The sequence below is a fragment of the Uranotaenia lowii genome, chromosome 1, assembly GCF_029784155.1.
Source record: "Uranotaenia lowii strain MFRU-FL chromosome 1, ASM2978415v1, whole genome shotgun sequence".
NCBI lineage: Eukaryota > Metazoa > Arthropoda > Insecta > Diptera > Culicidae > Uranotaenia > Uranotaenia lowii.
In genome coordinates this window covers 116,381,410-116,396,877 of record NC_073691.1, presented here as the reverse complement: position 1 = coordinate 116,396,877, position 15,468 = coordinate 116,381,410, and the positions used below count along the sequence as shown (strand labels likewise).

The window sequence follows — 15,468 nt, the reverse complement described above, 5'->3', positions numbered from 1 at the left end:
TAAAAAAAACCTTATGATACCTTGAAAATGTAGGAAACCATACCATTTTTTATTTTCATTTTATCTTTTATAATAAAGAAGTTATGGAACAACGAAAAAAAGTGGCCCATGATTCCCCACTCTCCCATACTCAAAAATGACAAACAGGTGAAAAATACAAAAAGTTCAAAAACAAATACAAACAAAAGAATGATAATGACAAAAAAGAACTAAAAAATGATAAAAAACGACGAAAACAGCAAATATGACAAAAAAAACAAGCATTATAAACGAAACAAGAATAGTGAAAAATGCTTCGAAAACATGATAAAAACTAAATGAAAAATGACTAAAAATACTCGGAAATAGACTAAAAATAACGTTAATAGTAATAATAATAGTTATTTTATAAAAACAAGAAAAAAAATGAAGAAAAAAAAACCGTTCGATTTTGGAAACATTCGATTTTGGCAACACAAAATGTTCGGGCATGTTGCCAAAAACGAACGGGGTCTGTATACATTTTTATAAACAAAGAGGAACATATTTCTTAAATTACGGTTTAACTTGATTTTTTGGGAATACAGACCCCGTTCGTTTTTGGCAACATTCGATTTTGGCAACATTCGATTTTGGCAACATCCGATTTTGGCACATGTGCCAAAATCGAACGGTTTTTAAAAACAACATTACAATTTAGTTTTCGTTAAAACAGTACCAATTTAAATCAGACAAATACCACTAATACGTTTTTGTGTTCTGAAATGGTGGTATAAAACAACAATAAAACCAAAAGTTTTTAAAAAAATTTATTAAGTACTAAAAAATGACAAAAAGATGAAAAATTCAAAAAGTTAAAAAACAAATCCAAACAAAAGACTAAAAATGACTAAAAACAACTAAAAAATGATGAAGAACGAAAAAACAGCAAATATGATATATGAAAACAAACATTATAAACAAAACAAGATAAGTGCAAAATGCATCAAAAACATGATGAAAAAAAATTAAAAATTTCTAGAATTGGTCGGAGATTGACTAAAAATAACGTTTTTGATAATAATATCACTTATTTTGTAAAAATAACTGATAAAAAAGTGGAGAAAAAAAACCGTTCGATTTTGGCAACATTCGATTTTGGCAACACAAAATGTACGAGCGTGTTGCCAAAATCGAACGGGGTCTGTAATAGAAACTATACGAGCCTTGAAAATGATAGAAAAAGTGTAGCCGTATGACATTTTTTTTCGTAGAACTAGCATCGGTATGCCTTCAGACTCTACACATAAGTGTCACACGAAGCATTTTTGGCTCTAATTTTCCCTTTGTTGAAGGAAATGTAATTTTTTTGGCAGAAAACATTCCTAGGGCTGATAATCGTAACGAAACCTGATGCGGATGAGGGTTAACATAAATACCGCAAAAACTGTGATTTTTCTTTCAGAATCATTCATTTCAGACCTCTTGAGACACACTCCATTGAAAATTGAGTAGAAAAAGTGATTCAATAATTTTGATTTAGAAAAAAAAAACTTTGAGGCTCGTTTTCTCGATTTTTTTTCGGGAATTCAACAGCAAGCTGTCATTCATCCCTAAAACCCGTGTTTGGACGAGACCTTCGGATAAGTATAAGATCACAACTTTGCTTGTTGGCGGACAAAAATGAAAAGAGATTTTATTTGGTTTCATCATCAAATTACAATTTTTCCCGCGAATTTAAACAATATAGAAACACATGAAAGGAATGGCAACATTATAGCGGTGCTCAGATGGACACTATACTTTTAGGCGTTTTTCATTCTAGCCAGGGTGACCAATAATTTCGAGATTGAACAACCCGTTTCTCGAAATCATCTCTTCGGCACTTGCACCCCATTGATCCTAAGCGCGTCAATTAATTTGATTTGCCCCTTAAGAATTGATGTTTCTTTATTGCGTGCACCGATATTCTGAAATACGAGTTATAATTAAATAGGTGGAAGGTGACGACATCGAACAGGTGAGTGAGTACGTGTGTTCTCCTAGCCACGACGAGCCGCCCCTGAGATTGGCTGGAGTCCTGAGCTAAATAAAGGCCTAGTTTCACGACTAAAAACATGAGGGGCATTGAGATGAAAGACATAGAATAAAATTGAAATAATCGGCTTTTTATTGTTTTTTTAAATTCGACAGAATAATCGACAGAATAGTTGAAAATGTCAATATTCGACCAACAAACGAATGCCACTATTCGGTACATCTCTACGGGGACGTTCGGAAGATTGAAATGTTGGTTAAGTCAAATTGGTTAATAGTTTTGTATATTTGTACTGAAAACAACTTTAATAACGTTTAATTTTTCACAATTTGGTAAAATATGTAGACAAATTTTTAAGTTTGACTGGCGGCCTTGCATCAGAGGAACCTGCCGAACCACCAGCAGCCGACCGTTTCCTTTTTTGATTACCGCTGGGTTTTTGAGACAGCGTAAGCGGCAGCGTACTACTGCTGCCTGACGCCCCTGTTGCTCGTATCATGTCTCGCTGGTTCAATTCCAACTGAATCTTTCTAGCTATGTGATAGTCGAGATGCTCTTGCATATCTTTCGAACAAATAGATTTGCGGCATTCATTACAAACTTCCATTGATGCACTCGCTGAAGCATTATGCAGTGGTTCTGTTAACAATGATGATTGACTTGTTGGAGGGTTTGCCGTTAGGAACTTATCTATTAGTAAACTTTTCCCTCTAACCTTTGAATTGTTGAATGTAGTTTTAGGCTTCGAAACTGTTACCGGAGAACAGCTAAATTTCTGTTTCATTTCAATTCGAAATTTTTCTCGTTGCTGTTGACTCAGCTGCAAAGCCAGATGAAAATCCCTGTGAGATTGCATTTCTTTACTGGGAACCTGTTTGCCACAATCGGAGCATATTTGAACATTTTGAGGATGCTCCATATTCGGCAGCGTAACCGGTGAACGATAGAATTCCGCATAGGTTTGTCGATAATCCAATGAACTTAAACTACTTGTTTCTGCTTGAATCACTTGTTGATTGATGCGATCAACGGATTTAATCTCTATGACAGAAATTTTTTCTGCTACTTGTTTGTTTTCCGTTTTTTCTGATGAAAGTTGAATAGGATCTTCTTCTAATAAATCTGGTTTGGTTGGATCAATTATTGACAATTCGTCTTCTATTAATGGTTGAGTAGAATTTAAATAACTTTCATCTTCGCTTCTCATTTCGTTTTCATTTTTATTAGCTTCATGCTCTGTGCTCTGTACATCTTGTTGTTTTAATTTGGATGCCGCAACGGAATCTTCTGTTTCATTTGTAGAGGTTTTTATTTTCGAGAAAAAGTTTGCTATTGATGGTTTGGAGCACTTTTTTCCTTCGTCAAAAAATTTTTCACGCCCACTGTTTTCTAGGTTTTCATATGTTTCAGTATTTTGAAAGAAATTGGATATTTCTTTATTTGAAGATTTTTTATCACTGGCATTATCCATTACTTCACATAGAGATAAGCTTTCATCATATTGATTATTACTTTCACTCAACTTTGTACAAATATTGGTTTGAGGGATTTGCGTTTGTCCTGCTTTGTTGGCAATGTTAGAAAACATTGCTTTAAGCCCATTTTTTTTACTCACATTTGAATTATCCTCAAATTTTCCTGCACTTATGCCAAGAAATTTGACAGAATTATTCAACATAGCGGGATTGTCAGCTTTCAAGAAAATGTCGGTATTTCGTTTAATAGCTTCCAGTGCATCTGTTGCAATTTGTCCAGCTTCGTATACAACAAGAGGTACACTTCTCGTACTTGATACGTCATTATCTCCAAATTGTTGAGCATAGCTCACAGTCATTTGCCTGGCTGTGCGATTATTTTCCTCCATATCTTTTTCTAGCCTTTCCTGAATTTCATTAGACAATTCGCTTAACCAATGCTTTAAAGTGGCCAATCCGGTTATGGCATTTTTTCCCGGGAACCGTTTACAACAGCCTATGCTCTTAGCGTTGAACTTAGGTGTCACTGCTTCCAGATCTATTCCTTTGGCAATCAGATGCATCCATGAACCCATGCGTTCTTCGAAATGGTTTTGTAATACTTTTTCAGGAATGTTAGCTAGCTCAGCCATATTCTGGATTTTCAATATTTCACAAACCTGATCTCCTAATTTGCCACCCAGTCCTTTAACTTTCTTGATTGATAGGGTCTGATACATCGTCGAAATACTTTTTAATGGTAAGATTGTCTGTTTATTTGGTTTATGGAAGCCAGCGGTTAGTTTAGCAAGAATTTTGTTGTGGGCAATTCCTGCTGAGCACTCGTATCCAGTTTTTTCTTTGACAGCGGCTCTGATTTCGTTTACAATTGATGCTCCTATCAACAGTTTTATATCGCTCTTTTTGTAGGCCACTCGATCCTCCTCACTCTCAAGTTCTTGAGAATTGGAACCATCGTCTAAATCTCCTGATATTTTCTGCACAAAATGACCTACGGATTCATAGCCAACAGCAAATGTATTAGCCAGCTTATCTGGCAGTAATTGAAATTTTCCCTCGTTCATATCTTTTAATCGAGCAAGAACCCGTTCTGTGATATCCATGTAAGCTTCATCAACACTAGCCCGTTCCAGCAATGGGGTGAAGGTTTGGAGTACGGCAGCCACCTCTTTGCCGGCATCTCGGTACTTAGAAATGTCCGCTTTACCACGTACTTGCGGCACTTGAGGTAGCACGATGTCTGGACAGTGCTTTTTTGCCTCATCTCCTCGCATGTGACGTGTTACACCTTTTGCCCGTGCGGGATAGTTCACTGCAATAATTCTTAAAAAAAAAAAGAAAATGCCACTGTTTTCAGAATGTAATTGCTGATTGCTGACCTCAAGTATAAGAGTTTATTTGTTGGTTGAAATGGGATGTATTAAGTTTCGAGCTGTGTAATTTGATTTCTCTCTTGGAATCCCTTTCTATGAAATTTTAAGTAGGCATTTATGTACCCATGTTTTTCAGTTTTGTTATTTGTTTGGACATACAAAAAGTACCACTCATATTTTCTACAAAAATTCTATGTAAAAGCTTTCTAATTCTGCTATTTTTCTTCAAAAAGAACAATAGGGAAGCTTTTGACTTTGCCTTGTGACAGGCAATCGTAATCATAGGCACTGAGAAACTTTTGGTACCCCTTGCCAAAGGTACCAGTATTAGTCTGTGGTACCAGGTCGTTTTGTCAGAAATCAAGACACCGTGAATTAAAAAATCAGGATTTTTCAGAACACCACTAAATTGGTGAAAATAACATGCAGTTCTGCTTAAATTGCATAACTAAAGGCGAAATAAAGGTGCTGAAGACGCCTCGAATTATGCAACTGAATAACCTTGGATGGCCTGCAGATAATATCGAAAAACACCATTTAAATATCATTTGAACCGAATATTATCATTGGTTTAACAATGAACTTTGTTATAATTTAGATATTTCTAAAAAATCAGGACAATTTAAGGGCAAGTTAAAAAAAAAATTAGGACAATTCAAGCGTTTTTAAAAACTCAGGACGGTCTCTCGAAAATCAAGACAAATCCTGAAAAATCAGGACACCAGACACCCCTGCCCCTTGCCTACACGCAGAAAAATAGAAATTAGTTTCAAAGGAAAGTGCCGCAAAAACAAAGGATTTTTTCCTTTGATTTTGGGACAAATAAAAATTCCTTTGATTCAAATGCATTTTCTTTTGTTTCGAAGAATTGCTTTCCTTTGAATCAAAACTTTTTCTTTGTTCCAAATAACAAAATGCCTTTGATTCAAAAGCCTTTTCGTTTAATTTTATGAAATTTGCGTTTATTCCAACGGTATTTGGGTTTCAATTTTAAAGCATTTGTTTTTCAATTCTATGTTTTGTTTCTAAAAATTCTAGTACTTAATATTAATTTTCGTCCAATTGGAAATAAAAGAAATCACTTATGGTTTAAAACATTTTATTCATTTGCAAGTTCATGTTCACATTATCGATGTTTCCTGTAATTAGACTTTTGAACCGGCACATCTGTAAATAAAGAGGAGAACAAAATGTACACATATATGTAACAATAAAAAAAATTTAAATTAATTTATATACATTGCATCAATAGTACTTACTGAACGATAATTGTTGGCGGACAGTTCCTTTCGAACAACTCATGAAGGGTTTCGACGCCAGATGTCTCCTTGGACCAGATCGGAAGCGATTAATTAGATGAATGGTTGCCCTAAAAAAGTTTGTTAGGTTGACGGTTTATTTGAAATTAAATGTATTTCGATAGACTTACCTAGTCCACTATCGTTTGGCCTCTAGCCGTCGAGACTTTCCTGCGCCGGATCTTGTGATTCCGGTGCTGTCTGACTGTTGCGCGGCAGGAAGATTTCCCAGAAAATGAATGGTCTGACTGGTTGTCGGAAAAACTTCTCGCCGACCCGTTCACCAACAGTAGCTAAAAAAGATATGTGTCGACTGTTTGACGAAAAAATACTTTGATTCAAAAGAAAATTCATCTAAATCAATGAATTTTTACATTGATTCAGAGTCAAAACAAAAATTCCTTGAATTTAATTTAAATGTTTTGATTCAAAAACTTGGAACATTGGTTCAATGAAATAAAAATTCGGTACAATATAAAATTTACTTGAATTAAGAAAAATGGATTTTGTTTCAATGTACATGAGGTTTTTGAATCAAAGATGCATTTTTTTTATCTCAATGGTACTACTTTTCGCTGCGTGTACTTTTCCTCAAAATGCTATCACCCTAGCTGTATGCACCCTGGTGTGGACTAGGCTTTAGAAATTTTAGATGTTTCTTAGAGCAAGTTCACTGGTTGAGTTGGAGTTGGAAATTTCGAAGGTTTACAACACATCACAACACATTTGCCGTACACCGGTGTTGGGAAAATCTGATATTCGAACAGTTTCGCGCTGCAAAATTTGTATCGTATAACACTTTTTGGCTGAGGGTGATAGAAAAACACGATATTTTGCAACACCGAACCGAGTGATAGAGTCGGCGTTGCAATACAGTATTCGTGCATGAACGCTTAGGTGCTGCCATCTATCTTATGCTCAAAACCTCAGTTGAGGGGAAAATAAAAGAAATTGAGCAATTTCAGGATTTAAACATAAAGTGATATTTTTTTTTTTTTGAATCTTTTATCACTTAAATTGATACGAATTGCAATGAAGTTAATCAACTCTTTAAAACTTACAGCCAATTTCTTTCGTGCCCTTGCCAATCGAATACATTTTGAGGCGCAGAGATGCCAGATAGCTGGGTGAATAAATAAATTCTGTTTGTATGTTTTGTTTGAGCGGTTTTCGGGAGTAGGAAATTGTTTCGCTTTTTTATTTGAAAAAGATATTCCTTCGGAATGTCCGGTAACAAGTTCGGAACGCCGTCTTTAATGGATCCATCATCTTTAGAAAACGGAACCCTCGCTGTTGATTCGACAATTGTCAATCATATCAAACGTAAGGCGTCGTATCGGGAGTAAAATTCAGCTTGTGTCTGAAATATCTATACTTTTCATTTGTCACTTACTTAATTATCACTTTGAAAATGAATGTTTTAGAAAGAGTTCAAAAACTTTATCAACTCGTGTAATCAAATGCCCTCCAATACAAAACTCCTAATTCTGCAGAATACAGTTTAATATTGGGATGCATTATAACCACAGAGAACAGACATACAAGCTAGCCCACGAAACTTGTGTAAAAATCCCAACACCCATTTTGAACCAATTTTTGATTTTTGGTTGGGCCCCAGATGTCTCCAAACACACCAAAGAGAACTGTCAAAACAAAGCTGACTAAGTTTCGGTCAGTTTTCTATAGGTCGTATGAGCTGCTTAGCATGCTACAAGAATATCGCTATTGAAGTTTCGTAATACGTTGATCATGTTGCATTAAAAAAAATAATCATAAAAGTTATTATCCTTTTTTCATCAAATTTGTTAGAAACACAAAGTTTAAAACAGCTGGATGCTAAAGTTATATGTGAAAGTAACCCGCTTTGAGATGCCTAGAATCAGTACTGCTGGGTGAGACTGATCGTCAAGAATGTTCTTGTATTTAACTGGACATATGAGATGCATTTTCTTACATAAATTACTGTTCAAGAAGTGAGAAATCTTAGAAATCTTACCAAAGCTGTTAGTTATCTTAACTGTCATAGTAGTGCAAAAATAAAGAAAGTGAAATTCCTCCCAGTTAAAAGTAACTCTGATTTCATTTATTTAGCAATAAATTAAAGCCGTCCATTTTACTGAGACATTGGACTTATTTTTTGTGAGTCCATAAACGATTACGTCTTTTCGAAAACTGGGTACACGAAAATTTGATTTGTAACTTTTGAACGGCGCAATAGATGGCACTGTTTTTAGTCAATTTCTAACGTATTTTTTTGGTGATAGCATTTGAAATTTTACACACTTTTTTGACGATTTTTTGTTCGAGCTTGTATGTCTGTTCTCTGTGTTATAACTTAAACAATACTTATTCATACATCTAAATTATAAAATTTTCATATTGGCACTACTATTTCAAGTTAATGATCAAGTAAAATGAATTTGATTTCAATTTTCAAACGGTGAATTCAAAATACAAAAAGTCAGTAAAATTACTGAAAAGCAAATTCTCTTGGCATCGCTGGTTGCTTTCAATTTTATACCTTCGTATTCTATCACACCGGTGGACGGCCAACCTTTTTGGTCTATATTTCACGATAGAAAAATTCCCATCTGTGCTACAGACGTCAAAATTCCTACCACTTTTTCCCAACACCATTGGACTTGCTCTTAGAGCAAGTTCACTGGTTGAGATGGAGTTGGAAATTTCGAAGGTTTACAACACATCACAACACATTTGCCGTACACCGGTGTTGGGAGAATCTGATATTCGAACAGTTTCGCGCTGCAAAATTTGTATCGTATAACACTTTTTGGCTGAGGGTGATAGAAAAACACGATATTTTGCAACACCGAACCGAGTGATAGAGTCGGCGTTGCAATACAGTATTCGTGCATGAAACGCTTAGGTGCTGCCATCTATCTTATGCTCAAAACCTCAGTTGAGGGGAAAATAAAGGAAATTGAGCAATTTCAGGATTTGAACATAAAGTGAAATTTTCTTTTTTTTTATCTTTTATCACTTAAATTGATACGAATTGCAATGAAGTTAATCAACTCTTTAAAACTTACAGCCAATTTTTTTCATGCCCTTGCCAATCGAATACATTTTGAGGCGCAGAGATGCCAGATAGCTGGGTGAATAAATAAATTCTGTTTTTATGTTTTGTTTGAGCGATTTTCGGGAGTAGGAAAATGTTTCGCTTTTTTATTTGAAAAAGATATTCCGTCGGAATGTCCGGTTACAAGTTCGGAACGCCGTCTTTAATGGATCCATCATCTCTAGAAAACGGAACCCTCGCTGTTGATTCGACAAGTGTCAATCATATCAAACGTAAGGCGTCGTATCGGGAGTAAAATTCAGCTCGTGTCTGAAATATCTATACTTTTTATTTGTCACTTACTTAATTATCACTTTGAAAATGAAAGTTTTAGAAAGAGTTCAAAAACTTTATCAACTCGTGTAATCAAATGCCTTCCAATACAAAACTCCTAATTCTGCAGAATACAGTTTAATATTGGGATGCATTATAACTTAAACAATACTTATTCATACATCCAAATTATAAAATTTTCATATTGGCACTACTATTTCAAGTTAATGATCAAGTAAAATGAATTTGATTTCAAATTTCAAACGGTGAATTCAAAATACAAAAAGTCAGTAAAATTACTGAAAAGCAAATTCTCTTGGCATCGCTGGTTGCTTTCAATTTTATACCTTCGTATTCTATCACACCGGTGGACGGCCAACCTTTTTGGTCTATATTTCACGCACGCTCATATTTTTTTAACCATAAATGATTGTTTTTCATACATTTTATGGTATTTTTAGTAGAACTGCTAAAATTATTATTTTTCAACCGTTATGAATTGTTAAATTTCAACCATTTTCCGAGTTTATGAAGAAAACTTTGATAATGGTTGAAATTAAACAAAAAAATGACTGAAAAAACAGGAGCCATGTTTTCATTCGCTGAAGTGTTTGTTTTGTTTGTGATTCTACGTTGGACTAAATTTCTTAAAAATCTCTTGAATTGCTTGACATACAAACTGTAAGTATTGTTCTGGTAATATATGTTAATTCAATAAATAGAAATTGTGTTCAGATAGATCATTAACGTCACTCTTTCAAATTCAATTTTCAGACGAGAGTTAGGTTATCTGGGTTCGGAAGCAGCAGCAGTTCCGCCGCAGACAAAAATTCGTCGTTTTGCTACTCAACGAAATTATAACAGCTGCCGTTGCGTCTTTAGGTAAGTACATATCAATTTGGAAATCTCTGTGAATTGTTCCAAAATTAATAACCACGGAAAATTTATTACAGAATGTTCCGGAACTCCCTACGTTTGCTGCATCAGGAGGTTCCGAATATACACCAAGAAAAACTGGCACCAAAATCACAGCACAGCCGGAAGCTGAACCACAGGCCACCGGCTGAACATTGAAGGAAAGGCAGCAGCGCATTATCCGTAGCAGTAGCCGACACAATTATTCCCTCCGCCGAAAAAACTTTCTTCCGCTAATGCAACATAGTAGTGCTACAATTACAATTACAATTATGTTTATTAATAATGTTTATAATACATAATGCATAATATGAAACTTATTGAATTTCTATATATTGAATGAAATTTAAGTCGATTCATATTTAAAACAGATATTTTCTTTTAATTTCGACCCATTTTTACTTTTTCGACCATGCTTGAAAAATAACCATTATTCAAGTTCTCTGTAGAATCTCATTTTATGAGTTTTCGCTGAAAACTCATAAAACGACTTGATCCACTAAACTGCCATTATGGTTATTTTTCAAACATTAATGGTTCAACTTGGCCCAGCGTGCGATAGAAAAATTCCCATCTGTGCTACAGACGTCAAAATTCCTACCACTTTTTCCCAACACCATTGGACTTGCTCTTATCTATTGAAATAAAGTTTTTGCATGCACAAGGCGCGTACATGTCCCTTGAAAATCTGCAAAGTTGCAATCAAATGTAGAAATGTAGATAGCTGAAAATTGAGTTGAAATATTCGAGAAATAAATAAAAAAGAACGAGCTAATATTCATTTTGACATAAATTACAACCTGGCAACTCTGAAGAGGCCGAATCCAAACCGACCGTATAACCTTGTTACTTTGTTTATTACCAAGGTTTATTACTGAATTTAACGTTACTATAAAATACTACTTACCCTCCTCCCTGCCATGGATTGTACTGCACTACGGCTATTGGTTTTCCTCTAATCGTGGGATTTAATTTCTCCTCAACTTGGCAATAGAAACAGTCCATATCCACCTGACAAAAGTATTAAGAATAAATAATTTGAAAAGCAAAAACCATGTTATATATCATTGCAAACCACTTACCAATACCACAACCCGGTCGTACTTGTTGTTAATGTTGATAAATTGCTTGGTAGACATATTTAAAGGAAATTTGTGCCATTAAATCTAAGCGATCAATATGCATGGAACGACGATAAATAATTTGTTTTGGTTCCGTAAATTTGTGATTGCGCGCCACTTTACACGCTCGTTTTTATTTAACCAATTGTGGGTATAGAATAACCATTTTATGGTGTTTGTTCTAATCAGAGGTGCCAGGTGTCCTGATTTATCAGGATTTGTCCTGATTTTCGAGAGACCGTCCTGATTTTTCAAAAACTTTCGAGTTGTCCTGATTTTTGAAAATTTGTCCCTAAAATGTCCTGATTTGTCCTGATTTCCAAATAACCTCTTAAATATGATCGAATTTGTAGTTAAAGTATGAAAAAATCGAATAAACAGGTAAACCCATTTAACAGATGGTAATCCTCGGTTCAGATGATATTTAAATGGTGTTTTTTTTATATGAAATACCAGCCAGCCAACAAGCTGCGTACTGTTGTTGCATAAATCAAGGCATTTATAGCACTATATTGCGCCTTTATTTATGCAATCTAAGCAGAAATTCTTATTATTTTCATGAACCAAGAGGTGTCCTGAAAAATCCTGATTTTTAACTTCGCGTTGTCCTGATTTTTGACGAAACCACCTGGCACCCCTGGTTCTAATATACACGGAAAAAAATTGAGTGGTTATCTCAAAGACGCTGTCATGATAATTTTACCATTTCAGCGCTATAGTATTTTCAACCACGAAAAGTTTAACATCGATTTTGTAAAAGTGCGCATGAAACAATATTGAAATTACTATGTACCTGGTAATTTTCGATAACTCTCAATGTTTGTTGTCGAAAATACTATGGTCATGATAATTTCACCATAATTTCTATTACAACTAGCGTCCACATAGTAATTTAGACATTGTGGCCCCAATTCATATCAACAAAATACTACGCACATGGTACTTTTGAGAACAAAACATTATTGACTCAAAAACATCAGTGCGTATGATAATTTTACCATGCAAAACATTCTTGTTGTTTACACTAATTCAGGATCATTAATCATCAAACCCGTGAGAAAAAAAACTAATTTTCAGCTGCTTTAATGTTTCACAACTTTGAAAATCATTCCAGAGCATCGGGAGAACACACTAACATCGACCGACGTGTGTCGGAAGTGTGAATTTTAATGTTTCAAATAATGTCATAATGCATGCATGCAAATAAACAAACAAACATACATAGTAATTTTACTATTTAAATCAAGCTCCTCGCTCCTCCTAATATTTATCATAACACATACTAGTTTCATCATGAAACATATTAATTTTACTATGGACGAAGTAAAACAATGCATCATTTCATTGACAATTTTACTAAAACGCAGTCGAATTTACTATGCGCAGCCAAATTGAGCACATAGTAAAATAGCTATGTGTAAGGTATTATAAACAACAAAACATATTTGACTCAAAAATATGGTTGCCTGTTGTTCATTTAAACCACGGATTTAGTAATTTTACTATGCTTTTTTTTTGTGTGTACGGTTCTAGACTGGGTTGCCAGGTGCCCAGATTTGTCTGTAAAACCCAAGAAATATTTAAAGAAGGTAGTGTCGAGGCAGCCCTGCTTTAGTATTAGTACACACTGCGACGTCACAATCACGAAAAATCTGTTAATTTACTAGGAAATTTGTCTTTTTCGTTGATAATTTGAAGAATTTGCTTTAAATGTTCCACTTTTAATACCTGTTATTCTAGAAGGATTCTTGCTCTTCAAAATTGGCACGAAAAAAGTTTGATTTTCGAGTAATTTTTGTATGAAATAGACCATCGAAGTTCGAAAAAATGGTGGATTTTCCCTACTAAAATTTGCAAAACTTTAAAATTAGTTCAAAGTCTTCCATGAAAATGATCAAGTCAGTGCAGTTTAAGATCCTTATTACAAAAAAGTTATTAAAAAACAAACTTTTATATAAAACCACAATTATTTATTCGCATTTTAGTAAATCGAGTTAACAATATTCAATTGATGTTAATTGTTCTACATAAGAATTGAATATGGTAAACCGATTGGATAAAAATCATAACAATCAGTTGAATACCCAATAACTACCAGCTAGACCTTTTTAAAGTAGATTTTATCTTCGTTTTTGAACGTTTTAGCTTCAAGATATATGAATATCATAACAATCAAATAAAATATATGTGTAGAGCGATTTTGAAGTCGTATGTGTGGGGAAATATACCTCCTAAGTGTGGATTTTTCTGAGTGTACGTTTTCGAACAAAATAGATGAAAACAACTCAGAGAGCTCCAAAAACCAGTGTTGATTGTTTGGATGCAATGATCGGGACAGTTGACGAAATAATTAAGGTGAGTACAACTTTTTTTTTTTTTTTTGTAAATTCTTTATTTGAAACGGCTCATACCTTTAGGCTTTAAGGAGCCAAACTCGTTTTGTTTGATAACAATTGTGTGCTTATATCTAGTTCACTTTAAAAGAAAAAAGAAGATAGATAGGGAAATATGAAAATAAGAAGAAATTAAAGACGAAGATCAATAGCTTTTAGGAAAAGATATATTTCGAACATGTAGTCCAAGTCTCTCACCCCCAGCACATCTCTCACTGGAACATAGGGTGGTTTTCCTCGGGCCCGAAGGGAGTCTATGAAATTCGTTCTGGCGACAAGATGGACCTCGCACGACCAAACAATATGCTCGATGTCATGGTAACCTTGGCCGCAACTACACAAATTGCTGCTAGCAATATTCAAACGATAGAATACCGCGTCTAAGGAATAATGATTGGACATGAGACGGGAAAATATACGAATAAAATCTCGACTCAGGTCCAATCTATTAAACCATGGTTTAAGGCTTACCCTTGGGATAATCGAGTGCAGCCACCGACCCAACTCATCCTCGTCCCATTTGCGCTGCCAGTTGACAAGAGAGTTTCTTCGAACTAAAAAGTAAAATTCGTTGAAGGCAATTTCACGCTGGTACGTGTCGCCTTCCATCGCCCCCACCTTTGCCAGAGAGTCTGCCTTCTCATTACCCTCTATCGAGCAATGAGAGGGAACCCAAACAAAGGTGATGATAAAGCGACGTTTTGATAAAGCACTCAAACTATCCCGTATCTTCTCGAAGAAGTATGGCGAGTGCTTTCCCGGTTTTATTGAGTGGATTGCTTGAACAGAACTCAGACTATCCGTTACAATAAAGTAGTGCCCAACTGGCCTTGAAGCTATACTGTCCAAAGCACAATGAATAGCTGCTAACTCTGCTATATACACAGAGCATGGTGACTCGAGGCTGTAAGAGGCGCTAGATATTTCGTTGAACACTCCAAATCCTGTTGATTCCTCTATAAGTGATCCATCAGTAAAGTACATTTTATCAGCATCGACGTGTCTATATTTAGCTTCGAAAATTCTTGGAATCAGAAGGGAACGATGAGGGACCGGGATTCCACAAATTTCCTGCTGCATAGACAAATCAAACTGGACAGAAGAATGATCGTAGTCTGGGCTACAAACACGAGTTGGAGAGAATGAAGAAGGGTTTACCTGCATTGACATGAGGACATGGTATATAGACATAAACCTGGTTTGAAAATTTTGCTCAAGTAGCCTGTCAAAATTTACAATCACCAGTGGGTTCATGACCTCACACCTGATGAGGAACCGAAGTGATAGTAGATTGAATCGATCTTTCAAAGGGAGTATTCCTGCCAAAACTTCAAGACTCATGTTGTGCGTTGAGGGCATACAGCCCAAAGCGATGCGAAGACAACGGTATTGGATACGCTCGAGTTTGAGGAGGTGAGTTTTGGCAGCTGACTGGAAACAGAAGCTACCATATTCCATCACTGAGAGAATAGTTGTTCGATACAATTTTAAAAGATCTTCTGGATGCACACTATTAATTTTTTGGTGTAAATTTATGTCAAATTA

General features: G+C 35.1%; 3 protein-coding genes across 3 annotated transcripts; 1 reads left to right on the top strand and 2 right to left on the bottom strand.

The window, feature by feature from the left end:
* Nucleotides 1-2,275: 2,275 nt before the first annotated feature.
* On the bottom strand, nucleotides 2,276-11,649 carry LOC129739272 (DNA polymerase eta). The gene is made up of 3 exons (XM_055730693.1): nucleotides 11,492-11,649; nucleotides 11,317-11,420; nucleotides 2,276-4,794 (listed from the first exon to the last, which is right to left on the bottom strand). Exons 1-3 carry the CDS (start codon nucleotides 11,546-11,548, stop codon nucleotides 2,319-2,321), a joined length of 2,637 nt encoding a protein of 878 aa, XP_055586668.1. The 5' UTR covers nucleotides 11,549-11,649; the 3' UTR covers nucleotides 2,276-2,318.
* LOC129739277 (uncharacterized) lies at nucleotides 10,033-10,658 on the top strand. Its single transcript, XM_055730702.1, has 3 exons — nucleotides 10,033-10,175; nucleotides 10,269-10,376; nucleotides 10,448-10,658. The coding sequence occupies exons 1-3, from the start codon at nucleotides 10,063-10,065 to the stop codon at nucleotides 10,566-10,568; spliced, it is 342 nt and encodes a 113-aa protein (XP_055586677.1). The 5' UTR covers nucleotides 10,033-10,062; the 3' UTR covers nucleotides 10,569-10,658.
* A 2,072-nt stretch (nucleotides 11,650-13,721) lies between the features above and the next one.
* Nucleotides 13,722-15,365, bottom strand: LOC129739275 (uncharacterized). Its single transcript, XM_055730700.1, has 2 exons — nucleotides 14,395-15,365; nucleotides 13,722-14,269 (listed from the first exon to the last, which is right to left on the bottom strand). Exons 1-2 carry the CDS (start codon nucleotides 15,280-15,282, stop codon nucleotides 14,258-14,260), a joined length of 900 nt encoding a protein of 299 aa, XP_055586675.1. The 5' UTR covers nucleotides 15,283-15,365; the 3' UTR covers nucleotides 13,722-14,257.
* Between the last annotated feature and the right edge of the window lie 103 nt (nucleotides 15,366-15,468).